The sequence below is a fragment of the Anopheles coluzzii genome, chromosome 3 (genome assembly GCF_943734685.1).
Source record: "Anopheles coluzzii chromosome 3, AcolN3, whole genome shotgun sequence".
Classification (NCBI taxonomy): Eukaryota; Metazoa; Arthropoda; class Insecta; order Diptera; family Culicidae; genus Anopheles; species Anopheles coluzzii.
In genome coordinates this window covers 66511096-66530847 of record NC_064671.1, presented here as the reverse complement: position 1 = coordinate 66530847, position 19752 = coordinate 66511096, and the positions used below count along the sequence as shown (strand labels likewise).

The 19752-nt window shown below is 44.4% G+C and overlaps 5 protein-coding genes across 7 annotated transcripts in view; 3 read left to right on the top strand and 2 right to left on the bottom strand.

The window, feature by feature from the left end:
* The window catches only part of LOC120955601 (ras-related protein Rab-18-B), a 69489-nt gene extending 49788 nt beyond the window's left edge, over positions 1–19701 (top strand). Inside the window, exons 2-4 of one of the 2 annotated variants that reach the window (XM_049609953.1) lie at positions 18287–18568; positions 18772–19207; positions 19283–19701. In XM_049609953.1, the coding sequence (XP_049465910.1) occupies positions 18498–18568; positions 18772–19207; positions 19283–19387 (612 nt within the window). In that variant the 5' untranslated portion in view covers positions 18287–18497 and the 3' untranslated portion in view covers positions 19388–19701. Of the gene's footprint in view, positions 1–18230; positions 18569–18771; positions 19208–19282 lie in introns of those variants that run through there. The other variant, XM_040376629.2, reaches the window with a different exon arrangement.
* On the top strand, positions 1034–2899 carry LOC120958968 (phospholipase A2-like). The gene is made up of 4 exons (XM_040382064.2): positions 1034–2286; positions 2352–2508; positions 2571–2723; positions 2784–2899. The coding sequence occupies exons 1-4, from the start codon at positions 1980–1982 to the stop codon at positions 2890–2892; spliced, it is 726 nt and encodes a 241-aa protein (XP_040237998.2). The 5' UTR covers positions 1034–1979; the 3' UTR covers positions 2893–2899.
* On the bottom strand, positions 2909–5982 carry LOC120958967 (aquaporin-11). The gene is made up of 5 exons (XM_040382062.2): positions 5559–5982; positions 5361–5483; positions 3689–3840; positions 3483–3621; positions 2909–3408 (listed from the first exon to the last, which is right to left on the bottom strand). Exons 1-5 carry the CDS (start codon positions 5734–5736, stop codon positions 3209–3211), a joined length of 792 nt encoding a protein of 263 aa, XP_040237996.1. The 5' UTR covers positions 5737–5982; the 3' UTR covers positions 2909–3208.
* LOC120957357 (sulfite oxidase) lies at positions 7088–10387 on the top strand. 2 transcript variants are annotated; one of them, XM_040379534.2, is made up of 5 exons: positions 7088–7252; positions 7343–7782; positions 7882–8111; positions 8516–8981; positions 9043–10387. In XM_040379534.2, the coding sequence occupies exons 2-5, from the start codon at positions 7751–7753 to the stop codon at positions 10064–10066; spliced, it is 1752 nt and encodes a 583-aa protein (XP_040235468.2). In that variant the 5' UTR covers positions 7088–7252; positions 7343–7750; the 3' UTR covers positions 10067–10387. The 2 variants fall into 2 exon arrangements, with proteins under 2 accessions (XP_040235468.2, XP_040235469.2); XM_040379535.2 differs by having other exon boundaries at positions 7088–7364; positions 7465–7782.
* Positions 12064–16302, bottom strand: LOC120955774 (heat shock 70 kDa protein cognate 5). The gene is made up of 6 exons (XM_040376907.2): positions 16085–16302; positions 15736–15773; positions 13630–15125; positions 13353–13540; positions 13141–13281; positions 12064–13050 (listed from the first exon to the last, which is right to left on the bottom strand). Exons 1-6 carry the CDS (start codon positions 16145–16147, stop codon positions 12955–12957), a joined length of 2022 nt encoding a protein of 673 aa, XP_040232841.1. The 5' UTR covers positions 16148–16302; the 3' UTR covers positions 12064–12954.
* Positions 19702–19752: the final 51 nt, after the last annotated feature.

The window sequence follows — 19752 nt, the reverse complement described above, 5'->3', positions numbered from 1 at the left end:
TGAGAGCGAAGAGGTCTCGAAGGCACGTAAATGTTGCTCTGCTCGAATAAAAAACGTCTAATTCGATTTTTAGACGTATTTTTTTAGCAACAAATACACATTGGTTTACTTTATAACGGTGTTCGAGCGTCTATAGGCCAAGCAGAAGGCAATGCAAGCGATAACATGGCATGGTTGTAAGTACAACGTTTTTTGAAGTCTATGAAACGATATAATAAAAAAAAATTTATCAAGGGATAGCTCTAGATCATTTTTAGACACCAAGTACAATTATGAGTCTCTTCGTGCATGAGGCCCCTATTGGGCACAGAAGTACTCGATGAGACTACTGTACACCCTGTTGTATATGCTGGAATTATGCCATACACAAATAAGAGGGATACAGATTTCAAAGGTTTTCCAAATTCGAGGGACAAAAATGTACTGGAAATGAAGGGACTGTGGAAAATGTTCAAATAAGAGAGGTATTTCAATTTGGAGAGGTGTCAAATAAGAGAGGGTTCACTGTTTAATATTTATTTATTTAACAGACGGACCTATTGATCTAATCGTTTCTTTTATAAATAATGATACACATACATCAGGCATACCCGTTACACATCACGCGAAGCATGGGATGACCCTGACCATTATATCTCTCAATATACTCATATTATTAGTATTTGGAGTTAGCAATATGCTGATGGTTGTTTTTAACTCTATTGTTGTGTAAAGATTGTGTTGCTCGCTTTCATTATGTCAGAATTGATTCTATTCAATTAAACGATACTTTGCATTTCTGCTCGGCAGAGTCATTAGTATTTTTAAATTACCTGATGAAGAACATGGGATAAACGATGAACATTCTCATTTGGAACATCCCATTTGGGAAAGATCAACTAAAGTGAAGAATTTCAATATTCACATAATATTCTAACAGATACTGTAAATTCTTAATTTCTTAGTTAACTCCCCAATAGCACCGTTTTTGGGCAAGCTCATTTGGAATCCAATTGGAATCTTTTAGACTCACTTGGAATTTCCTATGTGTCTGTCCAATAACTGTGCTATAGATTCAAATTCCTTCAGAGATTGCTGTGCTAAACGCCAAAAACAGATTGAACCTATGGATTAAGAACATAATTATACTTAAATAATCAATGCATTGTAATGAACAAATGAATATTTATTATAATAAATATCTACGGAAACCACAACGCCTCAAACTATTTATGATAATAATCAAGCTTTTCACCTGATCTCTCCTAGCCTCTAGAATACAGGATCGAGGATTACATGAAAAAAAAAAATGAAAAAATATTCAAAACAATGGGTCAATTCAAAATAATTGACCACAATCATACATTGTTGTTTTAAGAAAATGCTGGCCTGGGGGTCTATTCGATAGATGTGGCTCCTCCTCAACGACACAAGGACTGACTACTTGTCTGGGAAGCTTGTATAGACCGGTATCGACGTTGTACGCCACAATTAATGTTGAAAAAAGCTTCTGAGCTTCCGGGTTATGCACCCATACAACTATGCTATATCAACATCTGACCTTCCGTAGCGTTCAACATTCAACTTGAACTCTTCATAACCTCCAAAAATCAACTCATACAATGACCTCTTACCTTAACGGTTTTTGGCAGCCGCACTTTTCTCCCCCAAAAATAAATTGAGCAAAACTTTTCTACATTTCCGCAACACAGTAACAACCACTCCCTATACCTCTTTGCGCCCAATAAACACCTTCAATAGGTCAGCGCCGCGGGAGGTTATCATCCAACGACGCATAAGCCACTGGCACACTAAACCTTCCAAAGCACACCATGCGACGGAGCAGTTCCCAAGCGGGAGTAGAATTTTTCGCAAAAGAAAACACTTCCGACCTGCTTTATGCATAGTTCCGCGTTGCTGATAGCTGTAGAGCGCGCGGTACCTTTCCCGCTGGAAACACGGCAGGGCGTCTCGTCGTCGGCGTTCCAGCAATCGCAACTATGCGACCGCTTGGAATGACAACAACGCGCCACCAACGCGGTATAAATACGCGAACGCGATCGTTACCTTTTACGCGCTGCACCTTTACTGCCGAAAGTGCTTTACTACATCTTACTAGCATGAAGGGACTGGCTGTCTTGCCACTGCTGTGTGTCGTTTCGTTCGGTGTGCGCACGGTGTGTTCGAAGTTGCTGTACAAAAATGTAGAAACGTTCGATTTTGGGAACGAGCTGGAGAATCGTGACGGCGAACAGGGAAAGTCACGTGCAAATCGTACCCAGGAACGCATCAATCTAACTGTACCAGGTACAGTGTCTTGAGAAAGAGATTTGGAACGATCACTCTGATTGATCATTGTCGATCTTCAACAGGAACTAAATGGTGTGGACCGGGTAATACGGCCAGCGATTATGAGGATCTTGGATCGAACTCGGAAGTGGACAAGTGCTGCCGCGATCACGATCATTGCGATAACATACCGGCTGGAGAATCGAAATATGGACTAAAGAACAACGATTACTTCACAAGGTACGAAAATACGTTGTACTGGAGATGAACTGTCGAACTAGCATGCTCCTTATTGCTTTCAGATTGCACTGCAAGTGTGATCGCGACTTCCAGAACTGTCTGCGACGTGTCAATACGACCTTCTCCAATAAGCTGGGCAACTTTTACTTCACCGTGCGTGATCAGTGCTACAAAAAGCAACACCCAATAGTGGACTGTGCCGAGCATACGAACAAGTAAGTTTCAGCAAAGCTTAACTCCTTATTAGATGTCTTATAATTATCTCTTCTCTGTAGAATTTTCCTTCGACGCTGCGTGCGGTACGTGCTGGACACCTCGCGCAGTGATATGTGGCAATGGTTCGATCTTCCGTTCTACGATGACAACGTGCTGGATGGGTTTTAAAGAATGGGCTGTGAAGTGGAGAGTAATTGGAAGACCTTTTATTAATCGAATAGGACATAAAGCTTGTATCACATAGCTCTCTCACACGCACACACATAGCTCGTTCTATTCTTACGCTGGGACGGAAATGCACCACAAATTACCACAAATTTCGTTAGATCTCGTAGCTAGCAGCTTGTAAGGGGTAGAAGAATTCAAGGGATTGAATAAACATTGTATAAATAAACCTTCCACAGGCTTCATTCGTTGACTAGAAATAGGTTACGCTTTTTGAAGCACCGCCCCCCCCCCCCCCTCCACCCCTATGTCGTCCATCTTATTCGCTCTTGGTCTTGGTGTCGGTCAGGAACATGTTGCGGAAGGTGGCCGTCTTGAACAGTGGCACCGAAAGCACCGCACCCATGCACGATCCAATCCAGTAGACGATGATATGCTCGAGGGCGGAATTGCCCGCACAGCCCCACTTCAGGGCGGTCGCCAGCACCGGGTTGAAGTAGCCGCCCGAGTAGTTGAACGCTGCAAATACAAAGATAGCTGTATCGTTACGTTCGTGCCGGTAGCATCGCGCTCCTGCTCGGATTTCCCTTTACCGGCAACAACCAGGCTCGTTCCGATGAACGAATCGATGAACGCACCGAACCGGGCATCCTTCTCCGAGATCACTTTCGATGCGAGCCGGCAGCAGAGCGTCGCAAAACCTTCGATGAACGCACCGAGGTACTGGTTCACCTGTGCAATCAATCCAAGCAAAGTATTGGTAGAGGAGTTGATGGTTTATCGTTTATATTTATCTTACCTGTAGGTCCGCCTTGCAGTCTTCGAAGGCACGGCCTTCGTGAGTTTCTGCCAGCTCAAACCACCAATACAGCTGCACGTAGCGGAATATGCAGCAGCCTCCCATCAGCTGGGCCCAGATCTTGAGCGAAGCCTCCTTGAAGCTTACCTCACCTATAGAAATAGTCACGATATTTAGTGATCTTGTTGTGTGGAAGATTATGGTATTATGGTTGATAATAAGAATCATGGTTTAGCAGATGTTTGCAAAAGATCAGATGGATGATGTCTCAAAAAACATCTCGTATTCTCAACAACATGTAACGATCTTTCAAGCCGTATGAAGAATTATCAAGAATTATCTAAGAATTGATCTTATTAATTATCTAATCCTACTGTCACTCTGAATGTCTTTATCATCATGCCCTGATGATCTTCTGATACGGTTATGAACACTCCTCTATCAAATCATTACTGAAAAGTAGGTGATCTTGAGCCATCTTGGGAAATACATGATGTCTTACACTACGCTACTCAAACTTTCTCTGTGTAGATCGGGTTTTCACGAATAATTTAATCTGTTATGACTCCACCTGATGACAGGCAATGGTCTTCGGGTGATGTGTGAGTGTAGCAAGTTGGCCCATAAAGAGAGTCGATTGGCAAAACGGGGCATTAGACTGTGGATTACTGCGCGGGCAAGAAGTCTTATAATACAATAGTTTTACCGTATCTTCAGAAACCAATAAGTGTCGTTATTGAACCGATAAAAGAATGGCGTTATCACAACATAGTTAACTCTGATAATCACTTGAAAGAGGAATGCCACATTCCTTTAATTGATCTAATTATCTTATCTTGAAAAATTGTATGATAAATCGTTTAAAATTCTGAAATATTTATTTTACAAAAAAAAGAGATGATCTCATGGAGTAATGACTAAGCGTTTAATAAATTACAGCAATGATTTTAGTCGAAGATAATCTATTATGGAACCTTAGTTGGATATTCAAGTTCTTAGTAATATAATATAGTAAAACATGCTGTGTTTTCTAGGTGTTGTTGGTTGTTGCGCAAGCCAAACTGTTTTCGCGTCCCTGGAGCCTTCTTAGAACTTCAGAATCCAAAGAGGCAAATTATATTGAAGGTTTTTTTTTTAAAATAACCTTTTTTTAAGAAAAGCTTTTATAAATGCTCCAAATTACTACTGTTACAAATTACTGTTTTAAATGATTTCATCCTCCATTCCGTTAATATAGATTTGTTTGCAAACATTTTTTCGTTTTTTTTTCTTTTTGCTTTGCTACCGAACCAAGCAACGCTCATTTCCGGTTGGCAAGTGTCTCACAGTTTAGACCAAAATACAAAAAAAAACACATACAAAACCCGCCCTAGTCTAGCAGCTGATGATGATGGTGAAAGCAGTTAAAAATAAAACGTTCTCGCAAGCCTATATGATGAAGGTTGTGTTTTGCAAAGAGCAAAACACTAAAAATACAGAAACAAAAACGCATAAAAGAATAGGACACAGATTTTTTTTACAGAGAACACAGATCATTGCACATTCCACGGACGATTCTAGACGGTCGGATGGTCATTTGAGCCCTAAATCAAATTGCACTGGCAACGATCAAACGTTGATCTCGTCAGTCAGTTAGAGTGTTTTTTCTTATGTAACAAAAGCCACCACTAACCTTCGACAATCTGTTCCATGTAGGTGTAAGGGCAGGCGGTAGCCGAGCCCCAGTTGCGGCCCCACCAAATGGTAAGCGTAAACAGGAACACCGCGTACGTCGCGACGCCAAAATTGTCCGCCACTGTAATAAGTTCACAAAAACTTCAACCATTAGAACTTGTTCGAAATTGTTCCCTTTTTGGTCTTTCTTCACTACCAATTATCAGCTCGAAGCAACATCCGCACAGTTCTGCCGCTGCTATCGCCTCGAAAATTAAATCCTTCACCAGCCCATCTTTCGACATGCGTTCGTTTAGGCGGCGCGCTACGATCGCGAAGATGCAGGTAAGCGCAATGAAGAATGCACTGTAGCCCAGCTGCTCTATGGTTGCCATGGTCGTTCGTTTATTATATGTAAGTAAGTAACTTTTCAAACTTTTTCGTTCTCTGTTTTCAAAATTCACACCCTAAAGTTGCACCATAACCTCAAACTTATTATGATAATACTTTTATGCCACTTTTTCGCGCCACAGCAAACTAGTTTCTGGGCAGCTCGCGATGCTCACGATCGAGATCGGTCACCGACTGGCGGACTGTCGCGGTGTGATGTAAAAATAAACCGCCAGACCAGCGAGCGACACACACAAGATACACTTTTGGATGGGCAAAGGTTTCCCCACATCAATTGCCGCTATGCTACCGTTTGGTGGGGAGCAAATGTCCACAGGGCAGCGGCAGGAGTAGCAGCATCATAAACACGGGAGGAACAAAAACGTGAGCATGTGTACCGGTCGTTAACGAAGCATACTTGCTCGTGGTTGCTCGTGGTCGTCGCTAAGGGGATTGACTGCATATGAGGCGCATCGGCGTTGGGGTGAGCTGGTGATGAAGGGTTGTTGATATGAATTTAATTTAATGTTGTGCCCACTATGTACTTGTGGCCGATGGTGATGTGTGAGTTTGGTTTCAATCTTTGGAATCTGTAATCAACAAATATGCTACATAAAACAATTCAGCAACGAAATTTGCAGACAGACAAGAATTTTGCGACCACGCATTATGTGAAAAACATCCTTGCGACGAAGATTTTAGCTAAAAAGTGTTTTGCAAACCAAAAACAAAAAAAATGCAACCAAAACTTTTGCGACCAAAAATTTTGCGACCAAGATCTTTGCAACCAAGAATTTTGCGACCAAGAATTTTGCGACCAAGAGGTTTGCGACCAAGAATATTGCAACCAAGAATTTTGCGACCAAGAATTTTGCGATCAAGAGTTTTGCGATCAAGAAGTTTGCGACCAAGAAGTTTGCGACCAAGAATTTTGCGACCAACAATTTTGCGACCAAGAATTTTACGACCAAGAGTTTTGCGACCAAGATCTTTGCGACCAAGAGTTTTGCGACCAAGAATTTTGCGACCAAGATCTTTGCGACCAAGAATTTTTCGATCATGAAGTTTGCGACCAAGAAGTTTGCGACCAAGAACTTTGTGACCAATACTTTTGCGATAAAGACTTGGTCGGTCCAAGGAATTATTCTTGGTTGCAAAAAATGTGTCCTCAAAATTCGCTGATTTTTCTGTTATTTCCTAAAAAAGTGTCTTTTTTGCACCTACAGCTACTCGAACGAACAAATCTCCCTCGATTCGAGCAGTGCACTGGTGCTCGAATGTTGCCGGCTCGTCTAGCCGCCGCTTATCGATGGCGGTTTGTTTTGCACAAAAATAACGATGATTTTCAGCTGTTCTGTCAGTCCCTATCGCGGTGTTGTTTTCGTACCGATCGCAATCGGGCTATTTCTGGTTTTGGATTACTATTTTTAATTAAATGTACGAATATTTTGTGTAAAGAGTGTTATAAAAAAGTGATAAAAGAACAGCAAGAATCCTGATATTGCGGATTTGTTTTAAAAAGTAAATTAGACGTACATTGTTGTGTGCATCCTTGGAGGTGTGCCCCCTCCCTTATATCGTTAAAAAACTCAATATCAAACTCCTTCACAGAGCATTTCAAGTGGATTAATTGGTATGATTGCGAAGTTGCCTGCCCTCCCCCACAGAATCTATTAAACAGCGGGCCCCAAAACAAGACACCCCGCAAAAGAAAACACTTTATCTCTTATCAGCTGTAGATTTCATCGTAGCAGAACGAAAACATAAACCGCGACAACAGCATACCTGCGCCACGTTGTGGGCAGGTACAGGTTGAGGCGCAAACAACGCGCCCCGTCCCAGTTACAGCGTATACGCAGCAGCATACGCATCGTCAAAAAGCGCGTACCCCAACACTTGTTGTTGCTGTTGTGGTTCAGCTTCATTTAATCCAAGTGCCCAAATTGGATGAGACGACATCGTTTCGCTCGAAGAAACCGGTTTGTTACATAGCAACGGGAAGAGCGCAGCCACTAGACCATGTTTGTCAGACGCATTCTCGCCTCAAACAGGTACGAGTAAAGGGAGGTGATGTTCGCCATTGCAGAAGAATTGCAAACAAAAAAATTGATAATTTGTGTGTCGTCTTTTTTCTGCTTCTCTCTTTTTAGGCACCGTCTTTTGTTGCAATCTGCCTCGTGCCGTGTGATTTCACTTGCGGATAATGCAACCAGCATTGACGGTGGCACTGTGCAAACTCGATCACTTTACCATGAACGACAGCATCAATCAGGTGGTGGAAGGGGTGGAAACCGGCCGGCTGATAGTACGCCGCTATCGGCGACAGCCGCCGTCATCTTCGGTGGATCGTTATTGACATACTTGATAACGGAGAAGATAAGTACGTGTTGCTTTTTGCTTGCTTGTCTGCTGGTTTGCTGCCAATCTTTTGCTTGACGTGGTTACAATAGGGAGTGGGGGGTGTTGGTCGTGGGATGGACCACTTTCCCTCTATATTTGAATGCGAATTAATTGAAATGGCAAAGAGATGAGATAAGAATGTTGGGGTAATTAGATAGATTAAAAAGCAATTATGGAACTAATTAAACAAGCATTGGCTGTACTGTTAGGGTTAGATATGCCAAGGAAAGCATAGTTATGAATGTCACAACAATAGAGAGAAACCTAGGTTGGTTGCCTAGTAACCAATCCCACCAAGCTGTACTTCAGATGTATTGAAGAGTACATATGAAGGAACTAGTCCCTTGAATATTAAAATTTCATCTTTCTCCCTCCTTTTTGCAGAGAAAGCCAGCAACAGTGTGTACGCAAAGGAAGCATCATCACTGGAAGAAATCCGCAGAGCACACGACACCGTGCGCAAAGACCTGCCCGAATACACGATGGACGAGATTGTGAAGCACAACGGCCCTTCGGCCGGCATCTGGGTAACGTACGGGGTCGGCGTGTACGACATAACCTCCTTCGTGCCGAAGCACCCGGGCAGCGATAAGGTGATGCTAGCGGCCGGCGGGGCTATCGACCCGTTCTGGCACATCTTCCAGCAGCACAACACGAAGGAGGTGCTAACGTTGCTGGAATCGTACCGCATCGGTAATCTGCGGGCGGATGATGTGGTCAGTACGAAGGACCTGCACGATCCCTGGTCTGCGGAACCGAAGCGCCATCCGATTCTGAAGCCTGCAACACAGAAACCGTTCAACGCGGAACCACCGGCGTCCGTGCTGGTGGACAGTTTCTTGACGCCGAAGTAAGCAATGAACTGTCATCTCATTTAAATCCCAATTTTTAACGTTGTTTTTATATTTTAGTGAATTTTTCTATGTCCGCAACCATCTCCCGGTGCCGGAGGTGGACATTAAAAGCTACGAGCTGGAGATGGAGAACGAAAAGACGGGCCGGAGTAAAACGATTCGCTTTCCGGATCTTCTCAAGTACCCGAAGCACACCGTCACGGCAACGATTATGTGTGGGGGCAATCGACGAAGTGAAATGATGGAGGTCAAACCGATCAAGGGACTGCCGTGGGGTGCTTCAGCCGTCGGCAATGCGCAGTGGACCGGTGCACGACTTTGCGATGTCCTGCGGGACATGGGCGTAAAGGAGGGCGATGAAGAGGGTCACGTACAGTTCGAAGGGCTCGATACGGACCCAACCAGCACACCGTACGGTGCGTCCATTCCACTGGCCAAAGCGATGGACCCGCGGGGCGACGTGATACTGGCGTACGAGATGAACGGTCAACCGTTGAACCGCGATCATGGCTTCCCGGTGCGCGTGATTGTCCCAGGGGTGGTTGGATCGCGCAACGTGAAATGGTTGGGCCGGATTGTGGTGTCGCGGGCGGAAAGTTCCTCCCACTGGCAGCAGAATGATTACAAATCTTTCAGCCCCAGCACGGATTGGGATACGGTCGATTTTAAGAGTGCACCGGCGATACAGAACATGCCCGTCACGTCCGCCATCTGTACACCGGCCAGCGGAGAGACGGTGCAGGTGGAAAAGGACGGATACGTGACGGTGCGGGGGTACGCTTGGTCCGGCGGTGGGTCGGAGATTGTGCGCGTTGATCTGACGGCGGATGGTGGGAAAACGTGGACGGTGGCAACGTTGGATGAGAGTGAGAAGGGTTCTGGGCCAGGGCGGCACTGGTCGTGGTCACTGTGGACGGCGAAAATTCCGGTACCGAAGGGGCAGCGCGGGGCATCGCTCGAGATCGTTTCGAAAGCGGTCGACAGTAACTACAACACGCAGCCGGAATCGTTCGCGAACATCTGGAATCTGCGGGGTGTCGTCGGCAATGCGTACAGCCGGGTGAAAGTGAATGTAAAGTAAACCCCGCCCGCGTGCTGCCAACCATAGTTGATAAGGGTGATGAGGGGCGATAAGAAGGGAACTATTTTGTTCAGTAGTCGTGTAGTGCGATTATTACTTGATTTCGTTCTGCCGTCCTGACTGAATGTTTTTGAAGTGTAACTGGGGAGAATGGGTAGTTCAAGGGAAAGTCTTCTTTGAAGTGGCCTCATCTACAGGTTTTTTTTTAAATTTTTTTTTCACTTACCTAGTAAGTTTCGGTGGTAACAAGGTACAGCTAAGCTGCTCTGCGCAATACATCACATATTAATGTTAATAAATGATGTTCTTTTTCAAAATTTACTAGTTATGATTGTGTTTTATTTAAATGCAGGCTGTCTACTAATGGGGTTTTGAATTGATCGTTTATTTCACTGATTTACTGGTATTTTCTGACTGACAATTTTGTACTAGACGCTGTAAATTTGGGTTGTTTGTGTCTCCGAATCAGGACTTAGTGACTCTACTTTGTATTTAGCGTATCTTGGATTCAGATTCATGCATCTAAATGAGTCTTTAAAGGGAATCAAATGAATTGGATTTGTTGGGTAAGAATATCGCAATGAATTCAGCGATTCACAAATCATTCAAAATTCAAAAAAACGTTGTTGCTTCGTGATTCTTTCGTTTTAAATCGTTCATATGAATATTCAGTAATGAGCGATTCGATTCTCGAATCAAATCTCAAGATTTGAGATACAAATTCAAACATTCATTTTTAAGATTCATTCTGATTCAGTGAAATTCATCGAATTAATTAAGCAGTTGAGATATCATGGTGCAGCTGGGTGTTAATGAACTCCAGATAATTTAAATAATAAATATTTTTCATAGTTTCTTTTCTTCTTTCCAATCATGTCAAAAGAACTACTCAGAATAATCGGTTTCTTGGCTCGATTCGAGAGCGAAATCAATTAAAATAAAAAATGATTCATATAAATGAATCTTCTCAAAAGAATAAAATACGTTGGGATCTTGTTAGTGTTGTGCTTCGCGATTCTCTCGTATATGAATGAATGTACACAGTGATGAATGGTTTGAATCTCAAATCACGAATCCGAAGGGAAACACGATTCTTTAAAGATTAATAAATCTCTAGTGATTCATTTATATCAATGGATTTAAGGTCATTTAAAGATTCATCAGTATATACCGATTCAAGAATCTAACGCTTTTAGATTGAAATTTAAAAAAAAAACTCAATTTCAAACTTCATTCTGATTCAGTTGAGTTAATTGAACAGTTAAGAGAACATGCAACAAGATGTTAAACAATTCCGGATACTTCATATAATGCCCTTTTTTAATACTTTCCTTTATTCTTTCCAATCATGACGAAAGAACCGTTCGAAAAACTTTCTTAGTTGACGTTTCAAGCAGATAGAAAGAAACATAACTCTTAATATTCGGTTTCATGATTCAATTCGAGAGCGAAATGCCTTAAAATGGAAAATAATTCATATCAAGGAATCTTCTCAAACGAAGAATAAAGTACGTTAGGATCTTGTTAGTGTTGTGCTTCATGAATCATTCGTAAAGATTCATTCATACGAACCTTCAATGAAGAGTGTTTTGAATCGCGACTCGAATTACACGAATCACATGATTCTTATGAATCTCGAGATTCATGAAAATCTAAATATTTTGTATATCTATTACATGTGAAGATGTAATTTTGGTGTTTATTTTTAAGGTTGTTTTAGCCAATTCTTCGCTCCTGGATGATGCTATAACATGTTCTTTTCAATTTGTCCTTTTTATGCCTCTTGAAGAGCGATGAACTTAGCAAATCCTCGGATCAACTTGATTCCTAAAAGAGACAACGAACGAAAATGCATTTATAGACCAATAAAAAACAAAAATTGTTGTTATATACCTTTAAAATGTTATCCATTTATTGCCAACGAGTTTGAAAAGAACAAAAAAAATCACTAAAACACTACGAATGTAAAATTCAAATTAAAAAAAAAAAATACAAAATTTCCTACTCACTGTTATTCTACACAACTAAAAAACTGCAAGTTTTATCTTTATTGTAGTTGTTGACGATTAAGCGCTAAATCGAAAGAACAAACATATGTTGCTTTTCCGTGTAATATAATAGTAGAGGAAAAAGGGCCAATGACGACGACGTCCTCCGCTTCAGCTTGAACCTAAAGTGGGACCTCTCTTTGTCTCTCTCGTCACCCCTTTTTCCCCTAATAAAATGCTCTTTACTATTTAACTTTTTGCATCATAATTTCTTTGTGATTTTAATCCTGCGCTCCTGGGGGAAGCTACTCCCTCTCTCTCTCTCTCCCCGATGTTCACAAGTGGAGCAGCAGGCAGAAAGTTACAATTAACACTACCGATAACACTACGCAATTTTACATGCCCTTTTTTGTCTCAGGGTCTCTGGCCATTTGAAAGAATTCTTCTCTCTCAATCTCTCAATCTTTCTCTCCCGTTCTCTCGTCAACATGGGAGGATTGCGAAAAGCGAAAGAGATTATTAAGGAAATTTCTCCGCAAAATCAACTGCTAGGCGCGCAAATAATTATCACATCCGTGTAGTAGCTGCTGTGTATTTTACGGTGGTGATTGATTTTGACAATCAATCATTTCCTTTCCACAGACACAGAGTTGTGTGTTTATTCTGAGCGAGGGATATTGTGCTTTGCAGCAGTGCAATTCAAAATAGAATTCTTACGCAGCACTTATTACACAAATCGATTTTCGACGGAGGTTTAAACGCTACAGTTACATATACCTATAATCCTTTCCTTTTTGTGTTTATGTGGTGGTTTGTATGCCTTATTATTTTCCTTTTTGTGTAGCTGGAGTGATGGGGGGTTTGCTTGGTGGTGGTTTGAGTCTTTTGGGGGTGGCTCTTTTAGTTTTTGTTCTCCTTCTTTTCCGCTTCCTCCGAGCCGGTGCTACTGCTGCTTCCGCTACTGCTACCGCTGCTACCCTCGCGCTCGGATGCCATCTGTAAGCAAGAATATTTGAATTTTTAGTTAAAAAAACCCTCCTTTTGAACCGTTAATTCATCTATAAAAGGAAGCAACGAATGCATTACCTTTTTGTACGCCATTTCGAAGAGCTTCAGGGACGACTGCTGCAGGGCGCTGGTCGTTTTGCGCACCTCCTCCGGGTCGGCCTCCTCCTTGTTGGCCAAAATTTCTCGCACCTTGGCAATTTCTTCACGCAGTTTGTCGCACTGCAGGAAAATAGGTGAAAAAATTGATTAATTTGTGTTAAAATTCAAATTCAAATGATTCTTTCCCCTACCTCTTCCTTTGGTAGCTGATCCTTGAACTCTTCCATCTTCGTTTCCGTATCGTGCACGATACCCTCCGCCTGGTTGACCGCCTCGATGCGGTCCTTCTTCTGTTTGTCGGCCTGTGCATACTGTTCCGCGTTCTTGATCATGTTTTCGATTTCGTCCTTGCTCAGACCGCCCGACGATTGGATGACGACTGTGGGCATTAAAAAAAACGACATAATTCATTAGATTTCAATGATTGCAAATTATGAATGGTGTCCTCCCCCCGGGGCAAATACTCACTCTGTTGCTCCTTGCCCGTTCCCTTGTCCCTTGCCGACACGTGCACAATACCGTTCGCATCGATATCGAACACAACCTCAATCTGTGGCACACCGCGCGGTGCCGGCGGAATGCCGACTAGAGTAAACGAACCGAGCATCTTGTTGTCCGACGCCATCTCACGCTCACCCTGGTGCACCTTAATCTCTACCTGCGTCTGGCCGTCCGCCGCCGTGGAGAAGACTTGCGATTTCTTCGTCGGAATGGTCGTGTTGCGGTTGATCAGGCGAGTGAACACACCGCCCAGCGTTTCGATACCGAGCGACAGGGGCGTCACGTCGAGCAGCAGCACATCCGTCACATCACCCGCCAGCACACCGCCCTGCACGGCCGCACCCACAGCGACCGCCTCATCCGGGTTGACCGCGCGCGATGGCTGCCGGCCGAACACTTCCTGCACGAGCGACTGGACCTTGGGCATGCGCGTCATACCACCGACCAGCAGCACCTCGCCAATGTCCGACTTGCTCACCTCCGCATCGGACATTGCCTTCTGGCACGGTGCGATCGTGCGCTTGATCAAATCGCCCACGAGCGTTTCCAGCTTCGCACGCGTCAGCTTCAGGTTCAAATGCTTCGGCCCGGACGCATCCATCGTCAGGTAGGGCAGGTTGATATCCGTCTGCACCGACGAGGACAGCTCACACTTGGCCTTCTCGGCCGCCTCCTTCAGCCGCTGCATCGCCATCGCGTCCTTCTTGATGTCGATGCCCTGGTCCTTCTTGAACTCGGCCGCCAGATAGTTCAGGATGTGGTTGTCAAAGTCCTCACCGCCCAGCAGCGTGTCGCCGTTGGTGGACTTCACCTCGAACACACCCTTCTGGATCTCGAGCACGGAAATGTCGAACGTACCACCGCCCAGATCGTACACCGCAATGATTTTGTCCTCGCTCTTGTCCATACCGTACGCGAGCGCGGCCGCCGTCGGCTCGTTAATCACGCGCAGCACGTTCAGGCCCGCAATCTGTCCCGCATCCTTCGTCGCCTGGCGCTGGGAATCGTTGAAGTACGCCGGCACCGTAATGACCGCATTCTTGACCGGTGTGTTCAGGTACGCTTCTGCCGTTTCGCGCATCTTCATCAGCACGAACGCACCGATCTGGCTGGGCGAGTACACCTTGCCGTCGCTGCCCTGCACCCACGCGTCACCGTTCGACGCCTTCACCACCTTGTAGGACAGGTTGGCGAGATCTTTCTTGATTTCGGCGTCATCGAACCGGCGGCCGATCAGTCGCTTGGTGGCGTAGAATGTGTTGGCTGAGTTGGTGACGGCCTGGCGTTTGGCCGGCATGCCCACCAACCGTTCGCCGTCCTTGGTGAACGCCACATGGGACGGGGTGGTACGGGCGCCCTCCGCATTCTCGATGACTTTGGCATTTTTGCCCTCCATCACGGCGACGCACGAGTTGGTGGTGCCGAGATCGATACCGATAACTGCACCCTTGACCTGTTCCGATCTGTAAATAGGGAGATGAGACAGGACAGGGGTGAGCGGAAGCAAGAGGGAAGGGGGGTTCAACCTATTCAAAAGTCCTTTCTAAACCTTTCTTTGCTTGAGCTTGGGACATTCGAGGACAGAAGATGCACATTTTCATTTAAAGAGCTTGCCGGTACAACATACCCTCATGGTTCGAACCGAATTTACGTCATTGTGCAGTTAGTCATGGTCAAGGTCAACAGATGAACATTAAATCCTAAACGTCAGGTCACAATAAACCATTCCTGTAAGCCTATTTTTACAAACGTACATCACAGTTGCCAGGATGCAGCAGGGTACACCTGCAATCTAGAACGTTCTACGCAGCAACACCACCGCAGTGTATCGGCAACTACATACTTCTTCGATCAGCTAACCCTTCTCCTAATTACGCACCAGCAGGTCAGCCCGCACTGCCTAACTACGCGTTATGTTTCAAATTGCCTATTTTCACTGCAGTTTCCTGTCTCGATGTTGCAATATTGTAATAACATCCCTTTGAAATTAGTTTCGCAACCGGGTGTCATGTGCACTTCGGCACCACTTCCTCCTTAATCTATCTTGCTCACGCAGTATTTCATCATACTTACTTGAACCGGGCCAGCACATTGTTGGGCAATGCTCGTCCCTGTAATAGAAATGATCGAACGGTAGAGCTTGTGTTAGTTGCATGAGATTGAGCAATGAGACGAAATTAAAGACTTTAATTTAAATGTACACATATTATTCCATTTCATACAACAATTCCTTTCCATCGAAAGTTGTGCGACCCCCTTCTCGCATGATAGGGAGAGCGAGCCCTGTTACACAAGCCCTCCCCATGTTTTCTAACCTCACAATCTGCGCCACCACCAGCAGTGCAAGATTGTTCCGGATCGCGAACACGACCGGCACGGAGGCTCGATGTTTTCCCCTCCCTAGCAACCAAACTCTACTTACATTTTGTAGCAAACTGTGGTTTTCCACCAACGTGCGGGACAAATATCTGGCTGCCTTCAGCATTTTCGTTTCTTTCTGTGGGGTCGGTTTTCGGTAACACACACACGCACGTACACGCACTAGGGATTTCGTGGGATCCGCACGCACGGTTCAACGCTGGAGCAAGTTATGATGCAATTGTTTGGAAAATTTTTCTTCCGAACCTCCTCGTGCGTTTGACAGCGCGAATGTTGGTGGGGGGAGAGAACTGTCAAACTGATTTCTAGAATTTACCTCGACGGGACGTTTCCCAAGTGGCATTTTGCAGCGATATCGGCAGGGTGAACGGCTTTTCGTTCTGTTTTTTAGTAAGTTTAGACTTAAAAATTTTAGTATAACAAAGATAATATCATGTAATTTAAATTATTTTTTTATACATTTTGACTCTGTTTTGTCCTGAATATCAGATTTTTCCATAGCTTCACTGGTTTGCTCAATAGATGGCGTATTATTACTCATCATTATATTGCTGTCCTTTTCTTGCAATGTGTTTCGACAAGTTTTATCCAATCCAGACCTCCCAAGTGCCACAAATCCACTAAACGACCATTAAACGGGTTCTAAACGACTCAAGCTCTCTACCTAAACGGAATATAGAAATACTTCGTTTAGCAGCCGGTAAACGACTGATGCATTCTAAAAATAGCAAAAACAAAGCTGGTGGCGCCATCTGTTGTTGGAATACCCAACCAGTGGAGCGCTTTCCTTGCTTTGAGAGTTTTCTCCTTCCCTCTATACTGCTATATGGTTTCGCATTATAGTTATGCATCGCTAGAACTATAACGGCGATACGATTGTTTATATACTAAACTCCAATGTGAACCATTTGTACAAAAGCAAGTGATATTTGAATAATGGTCGATGGTGTTGATACCCATGTAGCAAAATGCTGTACAAACCATACATATCAATAAATCAAAACATTAATTTTGTTAATACTGCAACAACCACAAGAAACCGTGCCGAATCCAAGCGTTGCGCAATCGAAGGCGAAAAATGTGTGTCGCCATAAACTGCCAATTCATTTTTTTCTCAGCTCCATCGTTCTTCCCAAGTGCCACAAATCCACTAAACGACCACTAAACGGCTTCTAAACGACTCAAGCACTCTACCTAAACGGAATATAGAAAGACTTCGTTTAGCAGACGGCAAACGACTCATGCATTCTAAAAATTGCAAAAAAGCTGGTGGCGCTCTCTGTTGGTGGGATACCCCAACCAGTTGAGCTTCCTCGCTTGGAGGAGAGCTTTCTCATTTCCTCTGTACTGTTGTATGGTTTCGCATTGAAGTTATCAAACGCTAGAACTAGAACGGCGATACGATTGTTTGTAAATACTAAACCGCAACGGAATCCACTTAAACGGAACGGAATCCACCAGCACTGAAGCAAGTGAGATTTGAGTAATGGTCCTTGGTGTTGATACCCACGTATCTGACCACGCGACCATTCATATAGATTATTGCTCAGAAAGTTAGAAGGCTATATAGGTCATGATAAGATGAAACTTGTCGAAACACATTGCAAGAAAAGGATAGCAATATAATGATGAGTTGTAATACGCCATCTATTGATCAAACCAATGAAGCTGTGGAGCTTTCATTTTTTTTTCTATGGACATTCAATTTTCCAGTCGTTTAAGCTTAATCTGTGGCGCTTGGGTTTGCATGCCGAGGAGATTTCTCTCGCCGAAAACGCTGTCAGTCGCTGTCAAAGCATGCTGTCAGTTATTTTCTCAGCTGCTTTCTGGGTGTATGTAGAAACGCTCTATAACATAAAAACGGTAGCAAGTTGAACCGATCTAAGTACTGTTATAGAAACTAGATTAGTTTATTAAATTTTCATCAGAACATTGCATAAATATTGTATTCCGCATTCAACAGTTATAAGCCTCCAAAATCGCAGGCTACCCGGGTAGCCCGGTTGCCTGGAAGATGAAGTTTTTTTTTGTTTTTTTTTGGTTGCCAGTGACAGGGTTTAAATAAATTCCACTCTCAGTACACTGTAAATTATTTCCATCCATTCCCAAGCAGCATTTTGTGCCCACAGCTGACAGCATCCGTGTCGGTGATGTCAAAATCATCCGTCTGATTCGCTTTGTTGTTTTTTTCGGACCTGTGTGTGTGTGTCAGATACGTTCTACAAAAGGGAAGGCAAGCACGCAGAAAAAACACGGAACTACACGGTCGAAAAACGACCTTCTTTCTCCGTTTGTTGTAGATTTCTTTATTGTTTTTTGTGCGTGTGCATTTTATTTCCCCAACCCAATTGTACAAGCTGTGATTAGCGGTGCAGGTTCGCCGCCGCACCCTTCCGTGAAGAAAAACGCACCAAAGCTCGCACAAACAGCAACAACAACGACAACAGCCCATCATCATGGATCCGGATCGCATTCTGGCAACGTTCAAGATATTAATAATCGGCGAAAGCGGAGTTGGAAAATCTAGGTATGTTTTTCTTCTTTTTCCCTCCCTCCGTTTGTGGTAGAGCTCCCGGGCCAGCTCCCGGGCTCCACGTACAGTGAGTAATCGGACCCCAAAAAACATGTAAACAATGACGTCACGTTTCCTCTTTCACTCCGCGAATGGCGCACTTACCATATGATTGGTGTTGTGTTTGCCCTTGATACCCTCACCCCTTTCTTCCGTAGTCTTATGCTACGCTTCACAGAAAACGACTTCGACAGCGATCAGGCGCTCACGATCGGGGTCGACTTCAAGACGAAGATGCTCGACCTGGACGGGGTGAAGGTGAAGCTGGCGATCTGGGACACGGCCGGCCAGGAGCGGTTTCGCACCCTGACGCCCAGCTACTACCGGGACGCGCAGGGGGCCATCCTCGTGTACGACGTCACCAAGCCGGACACGTTCCAGAAGCTCGAGTCGTGGCTGAACGAGCTGGAAATTTACGGCACGCGCAACAACATGGCCAAGATGGTGGTGGGCAACAAGATCGACCACCCGAACCGGGCCATCGGGCGGGAGGAGGGCTTCCGGTTCGCGAAGAAGCACCGCATGATGTTCATCGAAACGTCCGCGAAGACGAGCGAGGGCGTGAAGGACGCATTCGAGGAGGTGGTGCGCAAGGTAAGGTGGAAACGGGTGAGGGGTGTATTATGAAAGGATTTTTTGCTGATGTAATTCGCTCTGTTTTTTGCGCAGATTATGGAAACGGACGGACTGTGGGAACGGAACGACTACGGCGATGGTGGGGTCGATCTGCACGGCAATCGGGCGGCGGGAGCGGCCGGTTCGTGTTCTTGTTAGCTTCCCGCTATTGCTGCCATGCTTTCGTGCAAACCCCCCCCCCCCCCATTTTCCTATGCTCGTCACCGCATCATGATATTCAATGCAACATTAACTGGTACCATTTAAACAGTTAAGAGGGTCATCGTTTGAGTTTAAGTTCAACGTGTTTTTAATTTTGTTCCGTGTTTATAGGTAAAATATTTTTAGCACATATTTAATCACCCAGCCTCCCCTCTCCGCACAGCGCGTGTGTGTGTCTGTGGAGATGGGGTAGCGGATAAGGATGTAAAACACTAGGTGGAAATAAAATCAAAAAGAAAAAAACGTTAAAATCACCTAAAAAACATTCCACATTTACACTCGAAAAGGAGAGAAATTAATGA